The sequence below is a fragment of the Castanea sativa genome, chromosome 6 (genome assembly GCF_040712315.1).
Source record: "Castanea sativa cultivar Marrone di Chiusa Pesio chromosome 6, ASM4071231v1".
NCBI classification, from domain to species: domain Eukaryota; kingdom Viridiplantae; phylum Streptophyta; class Magnoliopsida; order Fagales; family Fagaceae; genus Castanea; species Castanea sativa.
In genome coordinates this window covers 6718620-6740644 of record NC_134018.1, presented here as the reverse complement: position 1 = coordinate 6740644, position 22025 = coordinate 6718620, and the positions used below count along the sequence as shown (strand labels likewise).

Here is a 22025-nt window from a genome sequence, read left to right as displayed (position 1 = left end):
GAATTTAATGACAAAACTATATGTGATCCATCGATTATATGAGTTGTGACAGTCCCACAGGTTTTCAGATTTCCATTAAAAAGTGTGAATACACAATTTGACCAATTGACCAATATTTCATAATTTTCTTCTTGTTCTCCTTTAAACAAGTTTCATACTTTTCTCACCACCACCAATTTTGACTAAAGGTTGTACTATAGAAACTTTCTTGATCCATAGGTTATATATCAGTTGTGACAGTCCCACACGTTTTCAGTTTTCCATTAAAAAGTGTGAATACACCATTTGACCAATTCACCAATATTTCATACTTTTCTTCTTCTTCTTCTCTTTTTATAAAGTTTCATACTTTTCTCACAACCACCAATTTTGACTAAAGGTTGTATTATAGAAACTTTTTTAGTTTGAAATGCTACGTTCACAACATTTTCACAACACTTTTATAAAAAATCATAGGTGGTATGTTTTTATTGGTTCTAATTTGAACTTAGTGTTAAAATATTTTTTTTTCTACCAATAAAGACTCATAACAACCTGTCACTTAAAATTTATTGTCAAAATATTGTAAACATAGCATTTCTCTTTTTTAGCACAATCCTTCGTACCATTCCACCCGTTATTACTTGTTCAAGAAGACTTTTCTTTCTAAGAAATTGTATTAATGCAATCCTTCTATGCTTGTTTACTACTCTCTCTTCTTCTCTTCCCTTCCCTTACTTTTTCCTCCTTTCTATCCCTTTCTTTCATCTTCCTTACAAACCAAACGGAATATTAGTTTTCAAATTTGGCTACAATTCTCACTAAAAAAATTAACACAATTACATATTTTAAAAATCTAACTATTAGATTACATATACTGTATATCCTTAATACACATGTCAAATTTCATGCCAATTGGATTTTATTTACTATTCAATCCATAAACTTATTTTTGATGCATAATTTTAGATTACAAACTTAAAATTTAAACATTTAATTGATGATATAGCTATTGATATTTGATTTTCTGAATATTTTGCAAGTATGGAGAATATAAAAGTTTTTTTCAATAAAAGTTCCCAGTTTTCTTTCTCCAAAAAAAAAAAAGTTATCCCGTGGATTATCATGTGACCTTAATTATAAAATAAAATAAAACATTTAAAAATATATTATTTGGAGGCCCCTAAGTAAATGAGATGACATTTTATTAGTTGAAATTGAAAATTTCTTTTCTTTTCCTTTCTTTTCCTTTGCTTTTGGGGAACCAAATGAGGTTTAAGTCTTGACTTTTTAGTTCATGAACGGCATTTGAAAAGCATACTATTTACCAATCTCACTCCACTTCAAGTATATAGAGAAATATGAAATATTACTAATTTACTATATTAGAGAGATTCGGTTTTATTCTACATTGCATTTCAAGATCAGTATTGTAGATATACAATTGTAGATGCCACACACTATGAAGTGTATGTGATAAAAGACTACCAATTTTATGATAGATGGCACCTTGAGCATAGAATATATATATTCCTTGACTGAAATGTTGTTATAAAACCGTATATAATGCCTAAAATGTCTGCCTTGCGGTGTTTGCTCACAAATGAGCCCCATTAATTTAGGACAAATTGGTATATTTAGTGAAGATATTTTTCCATTATTGCAATATATTCAGTATGTCTCTCGACAAACGGGCATTACAAAAGCAACATGTTTTTGGTTGTGGTAGTTGGTACCTTATGACCTCTCTACCTTCTTTATAGTTTTTTGCACAATTATATCTCCCTTGCATACAATTTATTACATATGCAGTACCATCACATGTGTTGTCAACACCTAATTTTAATTTTAAGGAAACAATTAGTGATTTAATTAATTTCAATATTAAAATTTGTACCAAATATGATGTAGTGAAATATTAATAAAGTTTTGAATATGCAGTGTGTAAAAAAATTACAAAATTTATAAGGATAAATATGAAATTCGAATAAAAAATGGTGACATTGAGGAAAGAACCTTGCTCTCTGTAGGCATCCCCTTGGTTTTGCTCAACTATATTTTCAACCCCTTCACTTCTTTATGTAATTGCAATGTAATTATATGAAATGCTCAATTGATTTAATTATATATAAAAAAATAATGGTGAAAGCCTTATAGAAGGATAAACATGAAATTCGAAATAAAAATGGTGACATTGAGTAACAAACCCTGTTCTCTGGGCATCCCCTTGGTTTTGCTCAACTATATTTTCAACCCCTTCATTCAATTCCTTTTGTAACTGAAATGTAATTATATAAAATGCTCAACTAGTGTAATTATATATAAAAAATAATGGTGAAAGCTTTATAAATATATTATATAAAACTTACCGTCATTGACATCAGAATTTATATGACTTGGTCCAGCCTCAAAGTCATTTGCCATTATAGTTGGATAGGTTGGAGGGAGACCTAAATTTAATATAAACATTAAGTTAGTATCTTTGTCAACATTGACATACAACTAACATGCCAAAAACTATAGATTTCCTCAAAATAATAATATTCCAAGAAATGAAGATGGTTTAAAGATACAAAACTATAATCTCACCATGCTTCTTGCATAACTTTGCTCAACTAACATATTGTGTGCCAAGTTACATATATGTGTAAGCCGACAACTTCGTCTAGCCTCGTGATTAGGTGGTATTAGTGATGAGTTTGTTGATGTTGAATTAGAATGCACAACATCTTCATTTAAATTTGATGGACTTCCCACTAAAACGTATTCACCACCCAAAGTTTGTTGTCTTTGTATTGAGTAATTGGCATGACGTCTTGTCAATCAAATATTTTTCTTTCATTATCTTCTCTTTGTCTTCTTAGGCAAGCATAATATCTCAATCGTTCTAGACGACGTTCAATGTCATCGGTATGAGCCATCACTGTATTTTCCAAGCTCATTTCTACATAAAATTAAATTAAATTTATAGCAGTCGTTGCACATACATACACATTAAGTAATAGATCTTTCCTTGTCATAGATAGGGTGTATTAAAACATTAAAAAATTGAACTAATTTTGAACAAATTACATTTAATAATTGTAATAATATTTGCAATTGTAATAAAATTTTAGTAAAAATGGAAGCATGTGCTAAGTTTATTCGAGTAAGAGTTTGTAAAATAGGAGAAATAAGTTACACTTCTTAAACTTATTAAATTATTATTTTAGGTTGAAGTTTTGAGAATATATTTAGATTTAGGTTATGAATTATTAGATCAATGTGACCAAAATATAATTTAGAAAATGTCTAAATTTTATTTTCCAAACTCATATCTACATAAAATTAGATTAAATTTGTCAACCTCATTTGACACACTTCAAAACAAAATCATGCCTTTTTGTAAGGCCAAGTTCAAGTTCTAGTTAGCTAGTAAAATTTGCTTACCCACTGGAGCTAATACTAATATATGATATTGCTTGTTTCACAAATTTTTTTTTTTTTTTTAATGTAAAATTCTGTAGTTACAATCAAATTTAAGCCCATGTTAGTCCAGTGCATTTTACTGTCCCAAATAAATAAGCGTGGTAAAGTGCAAGGACAATTGAATCATGTCTTCTTCTTCTTTTTTTCTTTTTTCTTTTTGAAAAACAATTGAATCATGTCTAGTTACTCTTTATTAGAAGCAGTTTTTTTTTTAACACCCAAGATCGAGTCTACCATCTAAAATATCAAATATGCTTAAATAATAGTATTGCTTAGTTAAAATTGTTAAAGTTCTTATCTATTCCTTTTTATTATTAGTACTGAATTCAGGCTGATATTTGTGGGCATATCAAAACCTTTTTTTTTAGTGAAGTATAGAAAAAGAATTCTTCATTTTGAAATGATTCATTTATCCAAACTTTTATTTACACCTCTTTCCTCAATTGTTTCTTATATATTTTTAAGAAAAAATTATGATTTATTTATGGGAGTTATCTACTTATCTTTAATCCTAATATTTAGCCACTTATTACACACCCATAATAATAGTCAAAAAGAGCTTAAATTCAGGATTTAACAACTACTTTTAAAACAACTACTTTTAAAAACCAAGAAACTGCATGTAACATTTTTTATGGAAATAAAAATGGATGTGGGTTTTTTTTAGAAGAACGAACATAGCTTTTATCTGTTTATGATAGTTCTAAAATGTAGCCACTTAGTACGTATTTATAACAAAACAAAATACAAAATTTGATGGGATCCACGTGTGTTGTTGTTGTTTCTTTTTTAGGTGTGCAATTTGTTGGTGCAGGAGCAGAGGATAAGTACATCTGGCTCTGCAGAAATCTTGAGGAATAATTTTGCCGGTACTGTCAGATTGAAAGACTTCTCTATGTATTTGAAGTGGAGTGAGATTGGTGACCTACAGACAGTGGTGGAGCTAAGATTTTAGTCTAGAAGTGGCAAAATTAAAAGACAATATTAAAAGTGAAATTTATCTAAAAAATATTAATCAACAATAATAACAAAATAAATAAACAATTGTAAGCAAATATGAATATATTTTATATTATTAAAATAAATAAATAAAAACAACCAATTCATAGCTACTAAAAAATTTACAAACTGATGGAGTAAAAAAATGATTAGTGTTACTTAAAAAATATAATGAATAAATGTTTGAAATTATTTTTTGTAATTGGTGATATGTCAATTTGTAAGACATAAGTAATAAAATTTGTAATATCTCTAGCATCATTCAAAGATAAAATGCTATGAAAAGTATCATAAATAGTAAAAATGGTGTAAATAATGATATAAAAAAAATAGTGAAATAGGAGCAAGTTACACGTAAGACAAGACAAAAGCAATTATTTGATCACTTTCAACAAGTAGATTTTTTTTTTTTTTTTTTTCCTCCATGTGACTACTAATACAACAAAAAAAAAAAAAAAATAGGAGAACTGCCCCCCCTCTGGCTCCGCCAGTGCCTACAGACACATCTTCTTCGGGTTGGTGTCATCTTGGTCTTTGTAAGATCAAACATATTGTTGTTAGGAAATTGATGAGTGAAATATGCTATATTATCCCTAGCAAGTATGTAGAAACTTAACACAAAGTTTTACAACTAAGTTGATTTCAACACTAAACTAATCAATATAGTCCTAGTGTGACTTAGCAAATTTCTAAACTAACTACACACTACACAAACATGGCAATGTAGAAAGGTAAAGGAAATATAGAGGAAAGCAAGCACACCACACATAACACCACAAAGTGTTATGGAAGAGGGAAAACTGAGTATCGGGAGTAAAAACCTCTCCACTAGAATAGGTAGTTGCAGTACATAGATGACTATAAACCTTCCAAGCTTATATCTCCTTGTGTACTTGAGCCCTCCAAGCTCTAACTAGCAACCAACTCCATGAGTCTTTTCTTCACCTAGTTTCCTAGAGTCACCACCATTGAGTTACCAACAAAAAGCCACCAAAGGATTTGGATTTAGATATGGCTTCTCACATTTCCAATGTCATTCTCTCACTCACAATGTTTGTGTTTGTGGATGAGGAATGTGTTTACATAATCTCTATCGATGCAATGAAAGAGATGGAAAAGAGAGGTGGGAACTTGGTTTTTTTCACAGAAAAATGTCTCTCTTTTCATACAAAGGCTTGGCTTCAATTTCTTCCCTATTATCTCATTTCTAGGGTTTGTTCAACCCTTATTTGAAGCCCCTTGCCACGCCTCACAGTTGTTTGTGTGTGCTAGTAGATGAGCAGCGAATAGGTTTAATGCAGAATATAGAGATCATGCAACTCGTGACTTGGTCACCCCTTAAGGTCACAAGATGGTCGCAAGGTTCACAATTGCACTCTCAGCCAAAACTCTGCCACGTGGATTTTGCATGCAAACTAGGTCACGAAATCTCTGTCTAATGCTGCTTCTAATTTTCAAGGAGAGGCTCAAGTACTCTACCCCAAGTAACATGAAAACCCAAGAAAAAGAACATTAACAATAAAAACATTACAAATAACTTTTGTCACTGAATTAAGCCAACACTAAAAACATGACTTCTCAAAGAGAAATAGAAAGCCAAAAAGTGAACAAAATTTTCTTTTCAAGTTTATTTATTTACTTATTTATTATTATTATTATTTATCTAAGATAGAAATCCTACTCTAGCGTAACTAAATGTATGTGTGTGAAATTCTCTCCTGAACATGGTGGTCTAAGAGTCTAAGTCAATGAGCTAAAAGATGCAAAGTTTTGGATCTCATAATCTTGGTTGTTCATTCAGTAATAATCACTTGTTAGCACTTCTGCACCCATGGCCCATGGGTGAACTTGAAGGGGGAAAGGAGGTTTAAAATAGGTTCTTGGAAACTCTTTTTTTTACCAAATTATACTTTGAATATCATGTTTATTGTAAGATATATGATGTAATACATATATTTTAGACAACAATCAATTTAGTTCCTCTTGTCTATTGCATTCTCTTAATAGAATAAAGGGACATTACTTTCTTGCCATAAATCTCATTCAGTATTGATCTTTGCAGCCAATAATGTCAACTTTCCTGAAAACCGTTTTCTTGCCATATATGAACTTACACCTAATAAGAGGATTTCCTCTGCCAATCCTTCATAGTTTTACACTTCAGGATGCTGAAATTGCCTGCAAAAATTCAACGGTTTTAGTTTACAGCGATCTGGTCTCCACAAAACAATACTTATATGCTGTTATGTAAATGAAAGACACTTCGATGCTGTGCTTACAAATTTAGAATTGTAAACTTAGTTGTTTTCAAGTATTAAATAAGTTTTGTCATCAATATTGTATAAAAGATGCTTGTACATAAAAATTTGTAACATTTGGTGTACTAGAAAGAGGTAATTGCAAGTTCATATCTCAGATAAAAATGCGGAAGGAATGGATAACAAGAATTGGTAAAGTCAAAAATTTGAGATTCTTGTGAAGGGTAAATGTCGTTTTTTTTTTCCTTCTTCATTTTGGAATAAGAAACTATTTGAAAATGGTTAAAAAAAAACAAACCAATTTACCTAGTAGGCCTGGGGTTGTGAAGGGCCAGACCCGAATCAACTACAGGCCTAGCACATCAGTTTCAATCACTTACATCTAACTCAGCTTCTGACTGAAGTCCAAGTTGATTATTTTTTATCCTAGTAGGGTAAAAAAACACATCCTCTGAGGAGATCAAGGGCCACCCACTTTGATCACTTTTGTGTGCTAGTCTCTTTTGACCGGCCACTTTTGGAAAACTTAAGGTCTGTTTGGATACAGCTGAAAACTGAAAACACTGTAGCAAAATAATTTTTAAATGTGTGAATAGTGTTGCAGATCCCATTTTTAATTAAAAAAAAGTTGAAAAATACATGAACAGTGCACCACTGTGTGGTTACTATTCATGCACAATGGTGAACAATGCATCCTGTCTCTGTTGAAACTTGTGCGCAGGAGAAAAAAAAAAGTCTCAAACGTGAAACGCAGACGCAGCCTCCCTATCCAAACCCACCCTTATTGTGGGAGGCAGCCAAATAAACATAAGGTGGTAAAAGGGAAAATTCATCCGAGACAAGGCCGCTCAGGCTCTGTGCATTAAGACTAGCTTAAGACAGTGTGTATCACACTGGTCGGAGACATTCATGGGCTACACTAGCTATGGCTGGCCTACCTCGTCCTATCAATTGTCCCATCAGGAGGTTGTCTCATTAGTCAAACGTAGCTTTGTAGAATAATAATGCTCCCTACCATGCCACACATGGTGTTAAAGATATAAATACCTCTCTCTCACGATAGAGGGGGAAATTATTGGGTATTCCGGAGTACTATAAATGCGTACTCTCTCCTCTCATATTAATGGTAGGTTCCACTAATTAAATTTATGGTAGGACCCACCATTCATGTGAGAGGAGGATGTATGCATTTATAGTAATCCGGAAGTACCTAATAATTTTCCGGAAGGAGGTAGGCCATAACTCTCAATTTCCTCTCTTCATTTTTTCTTTCCAAAATTAGCTGCTAACTTGAGTTTTGGAGTGCCCATTGCCGCCTAGCGCGGCATTATGCCCTTCTTGGCTGGACCCTAGCTATGTTGGGCTTCAGTAGAGCTTCTTTCCCATAGAGCCATGTCCCTTGAATTCCCAGGCCCAGCCCCCAGTTGCCTGGGCCAGAGAGCATTGGTACCAGACCATTTTTCTTGCGAGTCAAGTGTTGGGGAGTAAGGGTGTTTTTTTTTTTTTTTTTTTTTTTTTTTTTTGAGAATCAAGGAGGATAAGGGTTTGGTTCATCAATAAAGAAATTTATTGTAATGAGTTAATTAATGGACCGACTACTATAACAGGCACATTATTTCTTTTTTTGACTGTGACACATTATTTCTACTAGTGCATATTATTGTAGGAAGAGAGAACAAAAACTACCTTGATGGGCTTTGATATCCTGAGTTTTTTTTTTTTTCTCCATTAAAATTGGACTACAATGTTTCTTGTGGCATTAGACCCTTGGAAACCATTTCCAACTCCTCCATTTCAAAACTTATGTATGTCAAAGTGATTAGTAACCAAACTACACTTTTGGTCCTCCAATAATGGGGTATTTTCAATTTTGTTTCTCAAATTTTAAAATCAAGTCAATTTTGTAATAGATAGAATTCTCTCAGCTACCTGTAGCTTTCTATTGTAGAAGATGTTAGGCAGTTAGTTGTTAGAGTCTTTTGGAAGAATTTGATTAGTCTGTTGCAATTACATTAATTTTGTTAGTATATATTACTGTAATTAATCCTACTCCTCCGGTGTATAAGGACTTCTCTGTACAGAATAATAATTAATGAGAATTCAGCATCATATTCTCTCTCTCTCTCTCTCTCTCTCTCTCTCAACCTCCTGCTCTATTCTTCATCCTATCATCTTCTTTCTTGTTTTGTGTTAGAAACTGTCAGGTCTCTGATGCATTTTCTTCAAAACCAGCATAAATTTCGACTTCACCAATGAATCCCACAATGTATGCATCATCATCTTTGAAATTTTGGAAATTACTAATATGTGAACCAAGCTTCAGTAACTTGTCATCACATTCAAAACCTACACTGTCCCTGACATCCAGATGCACAAGCTTCTTGCAGCCCCGCAGAATTCTCTTTAAACTCGTCCGACTAATGTTTGCCCGTCTCAGGTTTAAGTACTTCATGTTTGGCAGAAGGGTGGGAATAGCTGCTGATGCACGTCTCCCAATATATGCTGCAGAATCAATCAATGTCTAACAGACAGAAATTCTTGCAGTGAAGGCTGATTCCTTCAAGTATCTTAACCATGTTAATGGAATTTCCAAGTTTCAACAGCTCTAGATTTTTCCACTTACGTATGAGTTTTGGCAAAGCAAATGAAGAATTGTCCCATATTGCAGGTGGAAAATATAGAGCCTTCAACGCAGGGCACTTGGAAACAATGAAATGCATCGATTACAAAACTAGAAATGGCACTCTTCAATATGTATTAGCAAGATCTGCTAAAATTCTATACAATGACCTCAATAGACACGATATGTAACGCAATAAAAGCAGCATCTGCTGAGGTGAATGTGAAACACATTGACAATATTACGAACACACTGAATTTCTCTAAATGCTAAACTGATTAAATGTGAGTGGTGTGTCCATCCATCCATGTCAAAAGTAGCAAGCAAAAAGTGTCGATTACTCATAGTTGAATACTTCAATATGTTGTGAAATTGGGTGTCCCTATATTTATTGGAAATGTCGATGCCTTACAAACTCAAAAAGGCTATATTTTTTAGTCATAAGGTGGTTGCCTATATGTTAAGGTTCTCTCCAGGGGAGTCTCTTGATAAAAAAAGCTCATACATTTTTTTATGATGTCCTCATTCAGCGGGTTTTAATGAAAATTAAAATATAAAAAAAATTAAATAAGGAATTCTATAAGGGATTAAACGTTGGTTGCTTTCTGATCATGCTGGCATGCTGCCTTTCAATAATGCTATGCCTTGTTTTTACAACCTCTTTTTGGAAACCTAAATGGTCAAGTGTTGATAATTTTTCATTTTTTTCTGTTATATTCATTATTTCAAAGAGAGAAGTCGTGCACTAATGCAGGATCCTGGTAATGCTCAATCTTAGATGTTTCAATGTGTATTCCTGAATGATCTCATTTTTCAATTATTCAACCATTTCATTTTACCTAGATCATCAATACATTTATATATTTCAATGCATCAAGAAGATACTATTTATAACAAGTAGTTTTGTTGGTTGGTTAATTGGTCACATTTTATTCATGAAATGGGTTGGATTGGTATTAGTCTGAACATAAAATCTATTCCACAATCCTAATCAACTTGCGCAGGTTTCACCATCTGCTGTCCAAATATAGTGTATGCTTGAAGATGCTAAGAATAATTCTAGCAGCTGAAGTCCAAAGAAGCATCTACAGGGACCACAATTATCATTAAAGAATGAACATTCAATCGCATCAATTATCATCCAGAGTCAACAAAGGTGAACACATTCCTCTACACATAATCACGCCAACCATTAAAAGAATAAAAGGAGATTAAAGACAACAAATGAAAGATACAAGAATCGTATATTGCTTTGACCCAAGTAGGGTCGGAATTGATGCAAGCCCCTCAGCAGATTTACGGCTAAGCACTGCCATTGCCACACAACAATATTCATCACCTCCAATTCTCAAGAGCCGATTTTAACTTCACAAGGAGAATTAGTAGTGCTCTTGATATATTGCTCCAAACTCTGCTCTCCATGCCTGATCATCATCTGCATATGGGATTGTGGTGTTGTGTGCTACATCTGAATCCTGTCGATATAGTGGTTGCAATGCAGATTCAGGCAATCTGCTCTCTGCAAGATACTGCTTCATGGTGACCATCTCCATCTTGTGTTTTCTTTTGAGCTTCTCCACTTGCTTCTTTAACGTTTCATTGTCTTGTTGAACCTTTGTAAAGTTGTCCTGCATTGATATGAAAATCATAAGTGATGAGTCAGAAAGCTACCAACACTTAACCCCTCCCCCCCCCCCCCTCTCTCCTTGTTAATTAATAACCTAATATATCATTAAATTGACAACAATCTTTAATAATTCAAAATCACCTTTCCCAGAAAATGCTATCATAATATTCAGTGTTTATATTAACTTCCAATTTTCCCAGAATCATAAATACGTTTTGTTGATAAATGATCAATCTGATTAATGATCAGGACCCTCTAAGTGAGGTACCACCACCAAACAGAAGCAATCAGAAAGCATTATTGAATAGTCTGATTGTGAAGCCAATCTAGACAGAATGGTCACTAAATGAAACAGTGTTAAATATTAGTCCGGTCAAAAGTGACAGATAAGCTACCTCTGCAACTGATGCTACATGCTCAGCTTCTCTCAACCTAACAAGGAGTTCTCCAGCGGCATGAACAGCTTCTGCAGTGTCTCTAAGTTGAATTCTAAGACTCTTGTTCTCCTTTTTCAACAATTCTCTCTCCCTCTCCCTCTCCACCCTCAATGTAGAAAGCTCTGCAGCAAGGGATTTTGCAAAACGAGAACCATGACCTTTTTTCCCTGCCTTTGCAGCTGCCCTCTTCACTTCTGCTATCCCTTCCATGATTGCACGATGCTTTCCAACCAAGTCATTGTACTTCTCCTGTAGTTCAGCATAGTGTTCAACCATTCTAGCATGCCCAAGGACTGATCTGTGAAGTACATCATCCAACTCCGAAGTGCACTTCTTCTCTAATGTCAACTCCATCTCCAGCTTCTCTGCACGTCGGCGGTGGGATTCAATATCAATTCTCAGTTCATCAGTTAAAGAAATCCAATCGCTCTCCATTTCTGTCCATCTCTCTCTTTCCTTCTCTAGTTCTTCCTTGCTATAACCGAGTTGATCTACACCACTTTTTCGTAATTGGAATGATCGCGACAACAAAGAGGATCTCAATTTTTCGGTAGACTTGTTAGAAGATGGATCAGAATATGACTGCAACTTGCTTTTTAAACTTTCAATTTCCTTAAGAAGTGCTTCCTTCTCATTCAGATCAAAATATTGGTTCCCAGTCCCAGCTTCCACAACTTCCTTTATTTCACATTTTTCCTTTATAATCTCCGGCTGATAATTTTCAACAGAATTGTACCTTAGAAGCTGCACAAAACACACCAAGAACAAAAGTTAGAAGAGATTTCCAACATTTGAAATGCTAAGTGTGATAGAGGAAAACAATTACTGACCTTGTCTTCACCCCTCAGTGAATGATAATCATCATTCTTGGAATCCTTAAATGGAACTATTTCATTCTTTGAAGCCTCAAGGCGAAGTTTATTAATTTCTTGACTGTGTTCTTCTTCCATCAGTTTGTACTGCTCTACCTGTACATATTCAAAACATCAATAATGAAGAATCCACATTATAAAATCCCAAGAAATTATAGAGCTTTGGAAGTTCTTGTTACCTGTCGATTCAACTGCTCAATTTTGGCAGCTTGCTCCACACACACGTTTTCAAGCTCCTCTCGCTTAAGACCTTTTATCATAGCATTGCCTGCATCCTGAAACAGCAAAAACAGAAAGTAATTTAAAAATGCAGAAATGGATCTCTCTTAACTACACTTGCCAGAAATTTAGTCTAGCCATACTTTAGGCACTTCATCTGTCAATTGAGTAGGATTCTCTGCCTCATCAACTGCTACAATCCATGTCTTCAAGCTATCCTTAACCTCATTGGAATCCTTCTCAGATATTCTTCGTTGGCAAGATGTACAAAGGAAAGAAGAAGATGGTCCATTTGAAGATGGTCTCTCTTCTGGTAGCGTCTGAACAGAAGCATTGGCCTTATCAATTTCTGCACAAGGTTCCAATTTCAAGTGCTCAAAGGAGAAGGAAACTGAAGATTTTTTTGATGCAGAGTTCCGTTGGTGATAGTCAATAATCTGTAAGCCTCTGTGAAGGCTAGCAGCCAAGTTCTCAGCAGGGCCAGCAAATGTCTTGCTTGACCGCAAAGAAGAATGGACCTGCTCACTCTGTTTAAGTGACTGTCTTAAAACATCCAAGTTGAACTTGGAACTTTCTGACACACTGTTCTGGCTTACTAAATGACTTGATGATGATATATTCATGCTTTTCCTTTGTATATTTCCAATTTTTGGAGATTCAGACAATGGTGGGTCTTGGAGGAGTGGGGACTGACAGCATGAGCTAATTGAAATGCTCCTTCTGGTTGCAGGACCAGAAGCTGTTAAGGTGTTAGCAGCACTTACAAAATTGTCTTCCATAGAATCATTGGCCATCTGAGGAAGTTCATTCCAAGGTTCTTCCATACAGACTTCTTCAGTCATACTTACTTCGCTCATCAAGTCTGTCTCACCACTTTCCTCCATTGAATAAAACTGGATGGAATCCCTACTAACAGGCTTGTCTCTAGTATTATCTTCAGAAGAGCTATGCAACTTATCTAGATGCTGACGAATCTCCCTTATATCATCCTCATCAACATTTACCTCTTCATCAGAATCATTATCTATGGGGGGTAGAATCAAAGAGCGGTTAAGGCTTACTCTCAATTGATTCAAGCTTTCACGTACATTACGCCCTTGAAAATATCCATTTTGACTTCCTACTGATTTACTAGACTTTGCTTTTATAAGTTCCTCCTGCAACCAACAAGATACAAATTTCTTTAACATCAGTAGAATACAAATGTCTTAAACCTTAGCTTGCTTCTAGCTACGGCCTTCAAAATAAGATTTCAATTATAACTCTTGCAGGATAACTTAATACCTTCAACTGACGAATTTGATCACTGAGACCATTAACATCATCCTCTGTGATTTCATTTATTACAGGCTCGTTTCTAATGAATTTTACTCGTTGTCCAAATCTGAGAGTTCTCAGTGTATCACCACTATTTCTGCAATCAAAAGGCATTCTTATTTTCAGAAAAATACCAAAATCTCAAGAAATTTTTCAAAAGAATGTTGAAAATTTGTTTTATAATTACTATCTTATGAAAAGACTCAATCTAGGTGAGCATTAGCATGTAACATCAAACTGTAAACATTCTAAAAGTTCACATTGTTATTGTGCAGATTCTGTAAATAGAAAACTATTAAGTAGTTCAAGGCATACATACTTGTTTTCTGGTGAGATGGCACAGAGAACCGTCAGTTTTGAATTGCCACCAAGTGATTCTTGCATTAAATGTGTTAAACAGGAACCTCTATATGTAATATCTTCAGAATTTCCAGACTGAGCAGCCTTTGCAAGAATATTAACCAAGTGCCTGCACCAATATAATAGAACAGTGATGATGAAACAGTCATTAAACCCAACCATGGCTATATTCTTGATAGCATATGTAATTAACCCAAAATAATTGGTGAACCTTTAGCATGGCAAGAAAATAAGTTGTTATCCAGTCGCACCCACACTTTTGGCATAATATGGCAAGAAAATAATTGTAGCATGGCAAGAAAATAAGTTGCTATCCAGTCGCACCCACACTTTTATCATAATATGGGAAAAAGAACTGATTATAGATTAATTGCAATAGTAGGATCACAAATACAACATCTAATCAGTATTCTACATAAATAACATCTTATAAAACAAATTTCTCTAACTTAATAAAGCTCATGGCATCGTCATACCCAAGTTGTGATAAGGACTTCTTCACATGTTTGCCTTCCTTCACACCTTGTCTGCCCACATCATCAACTTTATTTCTATCAAGTCCAGCTAGATCAACAAGGGTAATTCTGCTTGTTTTTGAACTATTAAAACATTTAGATGAGGTTCCCTGTGGCATCAGTGGATAAAAGAACATATCTGAGTGATAGAACTTAAAAAGGGATAATAACAGTTAATAATAGCAACTTTAGGACTCCATCATGGATAATGAGTTAAAATGGTATATAAACATATGGTTCCATTAAACAATAAGACCACCACTCAAGCACCTTGTGTGCAAGGAATAAGTCATTCAATGAATAGTTTATCACAAACAAACATCTCTTATTCAGAACAAAATATTTTACTGATAACTGACAGAAATGTCCAATGATACCTTGCACCATGACTCAATGATGAAAGTAAAAACAATATGGGATCTCGAGCTCTTAGAATTTAAGCTAGTTGCTCCAACTTTTCTACTAGAAAGCCCCTGCATCATATACAAACAAGTTAATCAAATTAAGCAGAAATAGAAAATCATTTTGATCATGTAAAAGCAGCAATTATGCCTATAAAATCACCACAAGATGTGAAGCAGGCTTTTGAAAGGGATTGCAAACAAACACTCAAGACCTCAATAGCCAAACCTCAGAATTATAGCAAAGAAAATGATGTGTGCATACCTTGATCAGGATTTGCGTCACATCCTCATAGCTAGTCACATATTCCTCAGTCAAATTCTCAACATACAATCCATTTTTTGCATCATCTTTTATCTGGAACAATTTTGACCAAACCCATTAATTAAATCCAGTATAATAATGACACATCTACTAAAATAAAGGAAAGCTAATCTTCACCTCAAGGTTTCTCTGGATTGGGTCAAGTAAATCCCCAATTTGCTCATTGTATATCTGTCATAATAAATCAATTAGACAACACATATAAAACAAGTGCAGGAAGAAGAGCATATACCACACTAGAGGATTTTCAATAAAAGCAAATACCTCAAGAAAAGAGCATCGGCATTGAAAATTTATCTGTTTTCCTTCTGAGTTCTCTTGCTCCTACATATAACAATTCAAACCAAACAGTCATGAACCTGCATATTAAACACTACTTTTTTTCACTTGTAATAAAAACATATAAACAAAACATACTTTCTGAATCTCAGAGAACAACATTTGGAAAATCCGAGGAACAATTCCCTGGTGACTACTGGCTGAAGGATCCTCAACCATCGCGCTAGGTGGACCCCACATCGTGTAAGTCTTTCCACTTCCAGTCTAGTGAAAAATCCAACAAAAATTTCTTCATTGCTAATTACACAACCACTTAAATCCACACTTGAATGTCGAAATTGAAACACAAATCTAGAATTACCTGTCCATACGACAAAATTGAAGCATTGTAACCAGCTAATGCATTTTTCACCAAAGGAACTCCAACTAACTGGAACACATCTTCCTGGATAAACCCATCAAAAATATATATTTATAAGTAATAATAAAAATCTTAAGTCTTAACCCCTTGTTTGGTTACTAAGAAAGCTATTCAATATCTCAATTCTACTAATCTAAATTGTTTCCACTTTCTATAAAATTCAACTGCACAAACTAACCTAACATACAAAATTCAAATTTCTTTAAATTCCCTAAACTTTCTGACAAATCCAAACAAAGAATTACTCAAAAACAAACATAAAAACACCAGGATCAAGCTGCATACCTGCTTTGCATTCGAATCAATCACCGAATCAAACCTAAATTTCCGATCCTCGACCGACAATGTGTCGGATGAGACCTTCTTAACCACCTGATCCGCCTGATTAACAGGCCTGATTCTCACCACAACCTATCCAAAAATAGAAATAAATATAAAAATTTTAAAAATAAAAATAAAAATCAGAAAATTTATTTACAAACACAAACCCTAACACTAAAATTTAAGGCTAAGCTCAGAAATCATGTACCTTCACCGGTGGATCTGGAGGCGCCGATACTTCACATGGACCGTCCGATCTGATAATCTCATCCTATAATTTTTTTATGTTCATTATTTGATTATTTATTAATTAAAATTTAAAAAAAAAATTAAGACTAAGCTCAGAGATCATGTACCTTCACCGGTGGATCTGGAGGCGCTGATACTTCACACGGACCGTCCGATCGGACAATCTCATCCTACAATTTCAAAATTGCTCAGTCTTTCAGGTTTGATTATTATATATTAATTAATGAGATATTTTCAGTGATAAAAAGGAAATGAGGACTGAGAGACAGTACCTGTGGTTTGGACGGTGGAGATTTGGTGGTGGCGGAAAGGGAATGGACGGTGGGGACGTTGGGATCGGAGGGCGGAGTGTTCTCTGCGTTGGATTTGGAGGTGGATTTGGAGTGCTTGGAGAGAGATCTGGGAAGGAGGTTTCTAATGGAGGAGGCGGATATGGTTCCCAAGAAGCGAGACTCGGCGGTCTCTGTGCTGTGTTTGTTGTGCCTCATTGTTCTCTGTGAGAGCTAGAGAGAGAGCAAGCGAGCGAGAGAGAGAGAGAGAGAGAGAGAGGGAGAGAGAAGTGTTTAGATTTTCAGAGGTGGATTGAGAGTTGAGAAGGGGAAGATGAAGAAGAAGAAGAAGACGAACGTTTTTTTTTTTTTTTTTTGGGGTGTGTTGAGTAGGAGGGGAGTGGTGGGGGATATTTGACCGTTGAGAGAATTTGAATTTTTAAACTACTTTGGAAATTTTTGTTTGAAATGACTAAAATGCCCTATATTCTTCCACGCTCTCTCTCTCTCTCTCTCTCTCTCTCTCTCTCTCTCTCTCTCTCTCTCTCTCTCTCTACTTTACTTTGTTTTCTTCATCTAATCAAATTCAATAGTTTAATTTAAGCAAAAATACATTTTGGACGCTATTGATTTGTACTCGTTATCATTTTGGTCTAAAATTGTCAATTTAAACAACAAACTTTGAGGGCACACCCATTTCTAATAGGTTTTACTGTAAAATATCCATTTTTTCTTATTATTAACACATTTTAAATGAAAAAAAAAAAAAGTGACTTGTTCTTCCCAAATTTTAACCAGCTTCAAAAGTGTTCAGAAAAAAAAAAAACTAGTCTAGTGTTTGAAGTCTCAAAGATTTGGTTGCAAGGGCAAACTTGAAATAAAAACCTTCACTCCTTAGTAAATGGTAGTTTGGTATTTTAATTTCGAAGGTGATCTCTACGACATAAAATATATTTTTTGTTGTAGGATTTAACCCCAGTTGTCTTATTCAATCATCAGAAAATTTACCAGTTGAACTAACTGGAATAAACTAAATATAGACTAAGTATATTTGGCTTAGGAATTTAAAGGATGGAAAGGATCAATGGCAATTATGTCATATAAGTTCATAACCACTAATGTCTCGTAAGAGAAAAAGCTATAAGGTCAAAGGTGGAGCTTGGACTTGGAATTAGGGAGGGAAAAAGTATATATAAAAAAAATCATTATGAAATTTTAAATAAGCATCCATTTAATATTTACAAACCATTAATAAAGAAAATTATATCTTAATACATTACAAAGCAATTATTTATGAAAAAGGAATTTGGCGTGCAACAAAATTAGGCCTACGTCTATGAATGGGTAAGGGGAATATTATTTTGTTTAAAATTTTAAAAAGGCCAAGTTGTTTGTTTTGAGTAAATTTGGTTTATTGGACTTATCAACTTTGCTATTGATAATATTTGTTGTTAGGCTAATTTTTTTGAGTTTGTTAATTTTTTTTTTTAGGTAAACTACGTATTTGGTCCCTATCCTTTACATCATATTTCAATTTGGTCAATAACCTTTTGATTATGTTAATTTGGTCCTTAACTTTTTCAGTATTATATCAATTTAGTCTCTGTAATTATCTATTGGATGGAAATTACTAACGTTGCTAACAGCCAAAATAAAAAATTAGTTTCCGTTTAGTTCTATAAATATTTGTATGGCCATAAATTTGATCACTGATATTGTTAAGTGGGGGACAAGAGTAATTTTATTGAATAAGATTTCTAAAATTAATAACTATATATACCTATCAAAAAATAAAATAATAACTATATATAAACTAGTATTTTTTTAAAAAAATGGGGAGGAAGGGGGAGAGAGAGGGAGGGACCATTGCCCCAAGTCAAGCATCACTATGTCCCTTTATAAGGCAATTTCAAAGGTTTCACAATCCAATTTTCTATAAATATCAAGATTGAGTTCTTCCATTTTACTTGCAACAACATTTCATATCCTTTTTTTCTAATAAGAAAATGTGTTAGTTCTGAAGGAAAATTTTTTGGTTTTTTATTTTTATTTCAATGGTTGGATTTGGAGGAGGCAGCTTGTTCTCTTTTATTTATGTTTAGGTCACTATTCATTTTTCATTTAAAATGTATTAATATTAGGAAAAAAGTAAATTTAGAATGTGAACAAGAAAATGTAATAGATAATTAGATATGGAGTAGAGGGAAAAGACATGTTGAGTGTGCTCTTAAAGATAAGGGTGTAAATTTGACTACAATGGACCAAAATGACAAGAAGTGCAAATTATAAGGGACCAGAAGATATTTTTGCCTTTAATTTATTGACCAATGCACACAACCATGTGGCTTATACTCAATGCACATTTAAAAAATAAAAAATTCATATGGCTATCTTGTGTAAATTTGACATTTTAGAACACAATGGACCAAAATGACAAGAAGTGCAAATTATAAGGGACCAAAAGATATTTTTGCCTTTAATTTATTGACCAATGCACACAACCATGTGGTTTATACTCAGTGCACATTTAAAAAAAAAAAAATCATATGGCTATCATTCTAACCTAATTTAAGTGTATATGTGAGGAAAGCTCCCTCTTGAAAACTTGAATCTAGACCTTGGTCCCCACACTCCATATATGGCTATCTTTTATACCACGGTTACCATCTCTTATAGACTCTACCCTATAATAACTTGGAATGTGTTAAACGATGAACTGTACACCTTTAAGGAAATAATTAGATAATCAACTAAGAAATCACAAAAGGGTATATTAATTTCATTATGGAAAGTTTTTTTTTTTTTTTTTGGGGATAATCAACTAAGAAAAGGAAAATCTAGGCCTTCTCCTTCTCAATAACATTCGCAAAAACAGAGGGAATGTAAGTTTGTTGTTTCATCGTGAAATCACTTGAGATTATTGGATAATAAAAATGACAACAATGAGATTATTGAAAAAAAATCCTAGTATCAAAACTGTGGAATAGGCTATAAATATTAAATCCTGAACAAATTAATTGGATTGTTCACATATAAGATTATTTCACTAAAATCAGGCTGATTTGAATTAAAAAAAATCAGGCTGATTTAATCCGCCTTGGATAATAATATGAGCAGACTTTTTTCTCAAAAAAAAAAAAGAGATTAGTTCATTAATTCAAAAAATAACTTACATTATATGCATTCATTAATACATAACATATTGAAAAAGTTGATTCTAAGCACCAAACGTAGTTGATTGTTTTGATTTTGGATAAAATATCATTTTGGTCCTTAAATTTTATTAAAAGTTTATTTTTCGTCCCTAAAATTTAAAACGTTCTTTTTTCATCCTTAAACTTTGTAAATAGTTTTTTTGAGTAGTATAGAGACAAAAATAAGGATGAAAAAAGAATTTTGCAATAATTTAAGAATGAAAAACAAACGTTTAGTAAAATTTAAAGACATAAATAAAATATTTTTAATAATTTAAGGATGAAATATGAATTTTTTAACAGTTTAAGAACAAAAAATGAACTAATTAAAATTTAAGAATAAAAAATAAACTTCTAATAAAATTTAAGGACTAAAATAATATTTTATTCTTTTATTTATTTTTATTTTTTATTCGTTTGTCACCTTTTCAGTGTCTTCATCTATTAATTATTATGGAGGATATGGACCCACCTCCCTGCTTTCATAATCAACATGCAGTGAGAACGAGACAAGGCGCGGGCCTAAGAAAATTAAAAATTAGGTAGCTGTTTGTTTCAAAAGCCAAGGGCAAATTGGTACATCTCTAATATTCAAATAACTAGCCGTTGTGGCCGGTGGGCCTAACTTAAACCACAAAAGTCTAGTGCTGACTTTTAGACTGAAGTTACGGTCACCGTAGCAGCTGTCATCGTCTATGGTGACAGCTGAATCGTGGAGGGTTTGATAAAGTCACAGCTAGTGGCACACTGCTACACTACACCTGATGTGAAGAGACTTATTAAAAAAAGTACGAAACTTTGAACCTAATTGTTGAATGAAAAAATTTGTAAGCTTTGGATGAAAGAGTGTCAACTAATAAAAAAATGACCTTTTAATCAGACCTGTATTTCTTACGAGAACAATGATAAGGACTAAAAGAGTTTTTGAGTTAGGTACGAGCAAAGTGTAAACATAGAGGATATAAGAAAATAATAAAAATTTAATAATAAATTTGTTAAAATTTTACATTTAATGAAAAGATGGACAAGGATTTGCTATAAACTAAGTTATAGCAACTCCTGTAAAATGCACACATATCAAGTGGCTATTTGGTAAAAAATTCAATCTTGACATGGAAGTTTTCATTTAAATATAAGTCTGAAGAGGTGTCTATTTGAGGCATTAATATGTGAGGAGAGACTTTTATCTAATAGCCAATTCCATAGGACACGTGTTCACATCTCAACGTGTGCAGTGAATTTTTATAGTCAATTCTACTAGACACAAACTCAACCCTAATATGTGTGCATTTTTGTAGAAGTTGCTGTAACTTAATTTGTAACAAATCCAAATCCTAAAAAAATATTGAGTGTAGTCAAGTATCCCCGTAATACCAACTTGTTCTACTTCTACACTTAAAAACTACAGTGATAAAAGAAATGGGATCCAAGTGTTGTGAGTTTCAACTTCTAAAAGAATATTCCTCAAATAAAAATTCCTTAACCCATTAAAAAAAAAAAATTCCTTAAGATATTTTCTATTTAGAGGGCAGATGAAATTTATATATTTTTCTCCATAAAAGTGTAAAGGAGTTTTGGCCTTTTGGAGAAGATTAGGGAGAAATGGGGCAAGTGCCCCCCTTCTTCCCTTCTCCGCCTCAACTAATAAAAAAATGACCTTTTAATCAGACCTGTATTTCTTACGAGAACAATGATAAGGACTAAAAGAGTTTTTGAGTTAGGTACGAGCAAAGTGTAAACATAGAGGATATAAGAAAATAATAAAAATTTAATAATAAATTTGTTAAAATTTTACATTTAATGAAAAGATGGACAAGGATTTGCTATAAACTAAGTTATAGCAACTCCTGTAAAATGCACACATATCAGGTGGCTATTTGGTAAAAAATTCAATC

General features: G+C 33.4%; 1 protein-coding gene and 1 pseudogene across 1 annotated transcript; both read right to left on the bottom strand.

Moving 5' to 3' along the window:
* Nucleotides 1-8845: 8845 nt before the first annotated feature.
* Nucleotides 8846-9424, bottom strand: LOC142639350 (uncharacterized; annotated as a pseudogene).
* A 1000-nt stretch (nucleotides 9425-10424) lies between these two features.
* LOC142641160 (kinesin-like protein KIN-12F) lies at nucleotides 10425-17323 on the bottom strand. The gene is made up of 18 exons (XM_075815558.1): nucleotides 16940-17323; nucleotides 16775-16837; nucleotides 16627-16689; nucleotides 16383-16508; nucleotides 16038-16121; nucleotides 15815-15940; nucleotides 15662-15721; nucleotides 15515-15568; nucleotides 15338-15430; nucleotides 15049-15144; nucleotides 14633-14781; nucleotides 14116-14265; nucleotides 13764-13893; nucleotides 12623-13636; nucleotides 12440-12535; nucleotides 12219-12356; nucleotides 11347-12132; nucleotides 10425-10952 (listed from the first exon to the last, which is right to left on the bottom strand). Exons 1-18 carry the CDS (start codon nucleotides 17153-17155, stop codon nucleotides 10704-10706), a joined length of 3693 nt encoding a protein of 1230 aa, XP_075671673.1. The 5' UTR covers nucleotides 17156-17323; the 3' UTR covers nucleotides 10425-10703.
* Nucleotides 17324-22025: the final 4702 nt, after the last annotated feature.

Bases quoted from the DNA above. Each gene is read 5' to 3' on its own strand.
- LOC142641160 (XM_075815558.1), bottom strand. From the start codon at position 17,155: ATGAGGCACAACAAACACAGCACAGAGACCGCCGAGTCTCGCTTCTTG. The intron at 15,722-15,814 runs GTATGTTTTGTT...TGTTATATGTAG, and splicing joins TGTTCTCTGAGATTCAGAAA to GAGCAAGAGAACTCAGAAGG. The intron at 10,953-11,346 runs GTAGCTTATCTG...ATATCAATGCAG, and splicing joins ATGTAGCATCAGTTGCAGAG to GACAACTTTACAAAGGTTCA.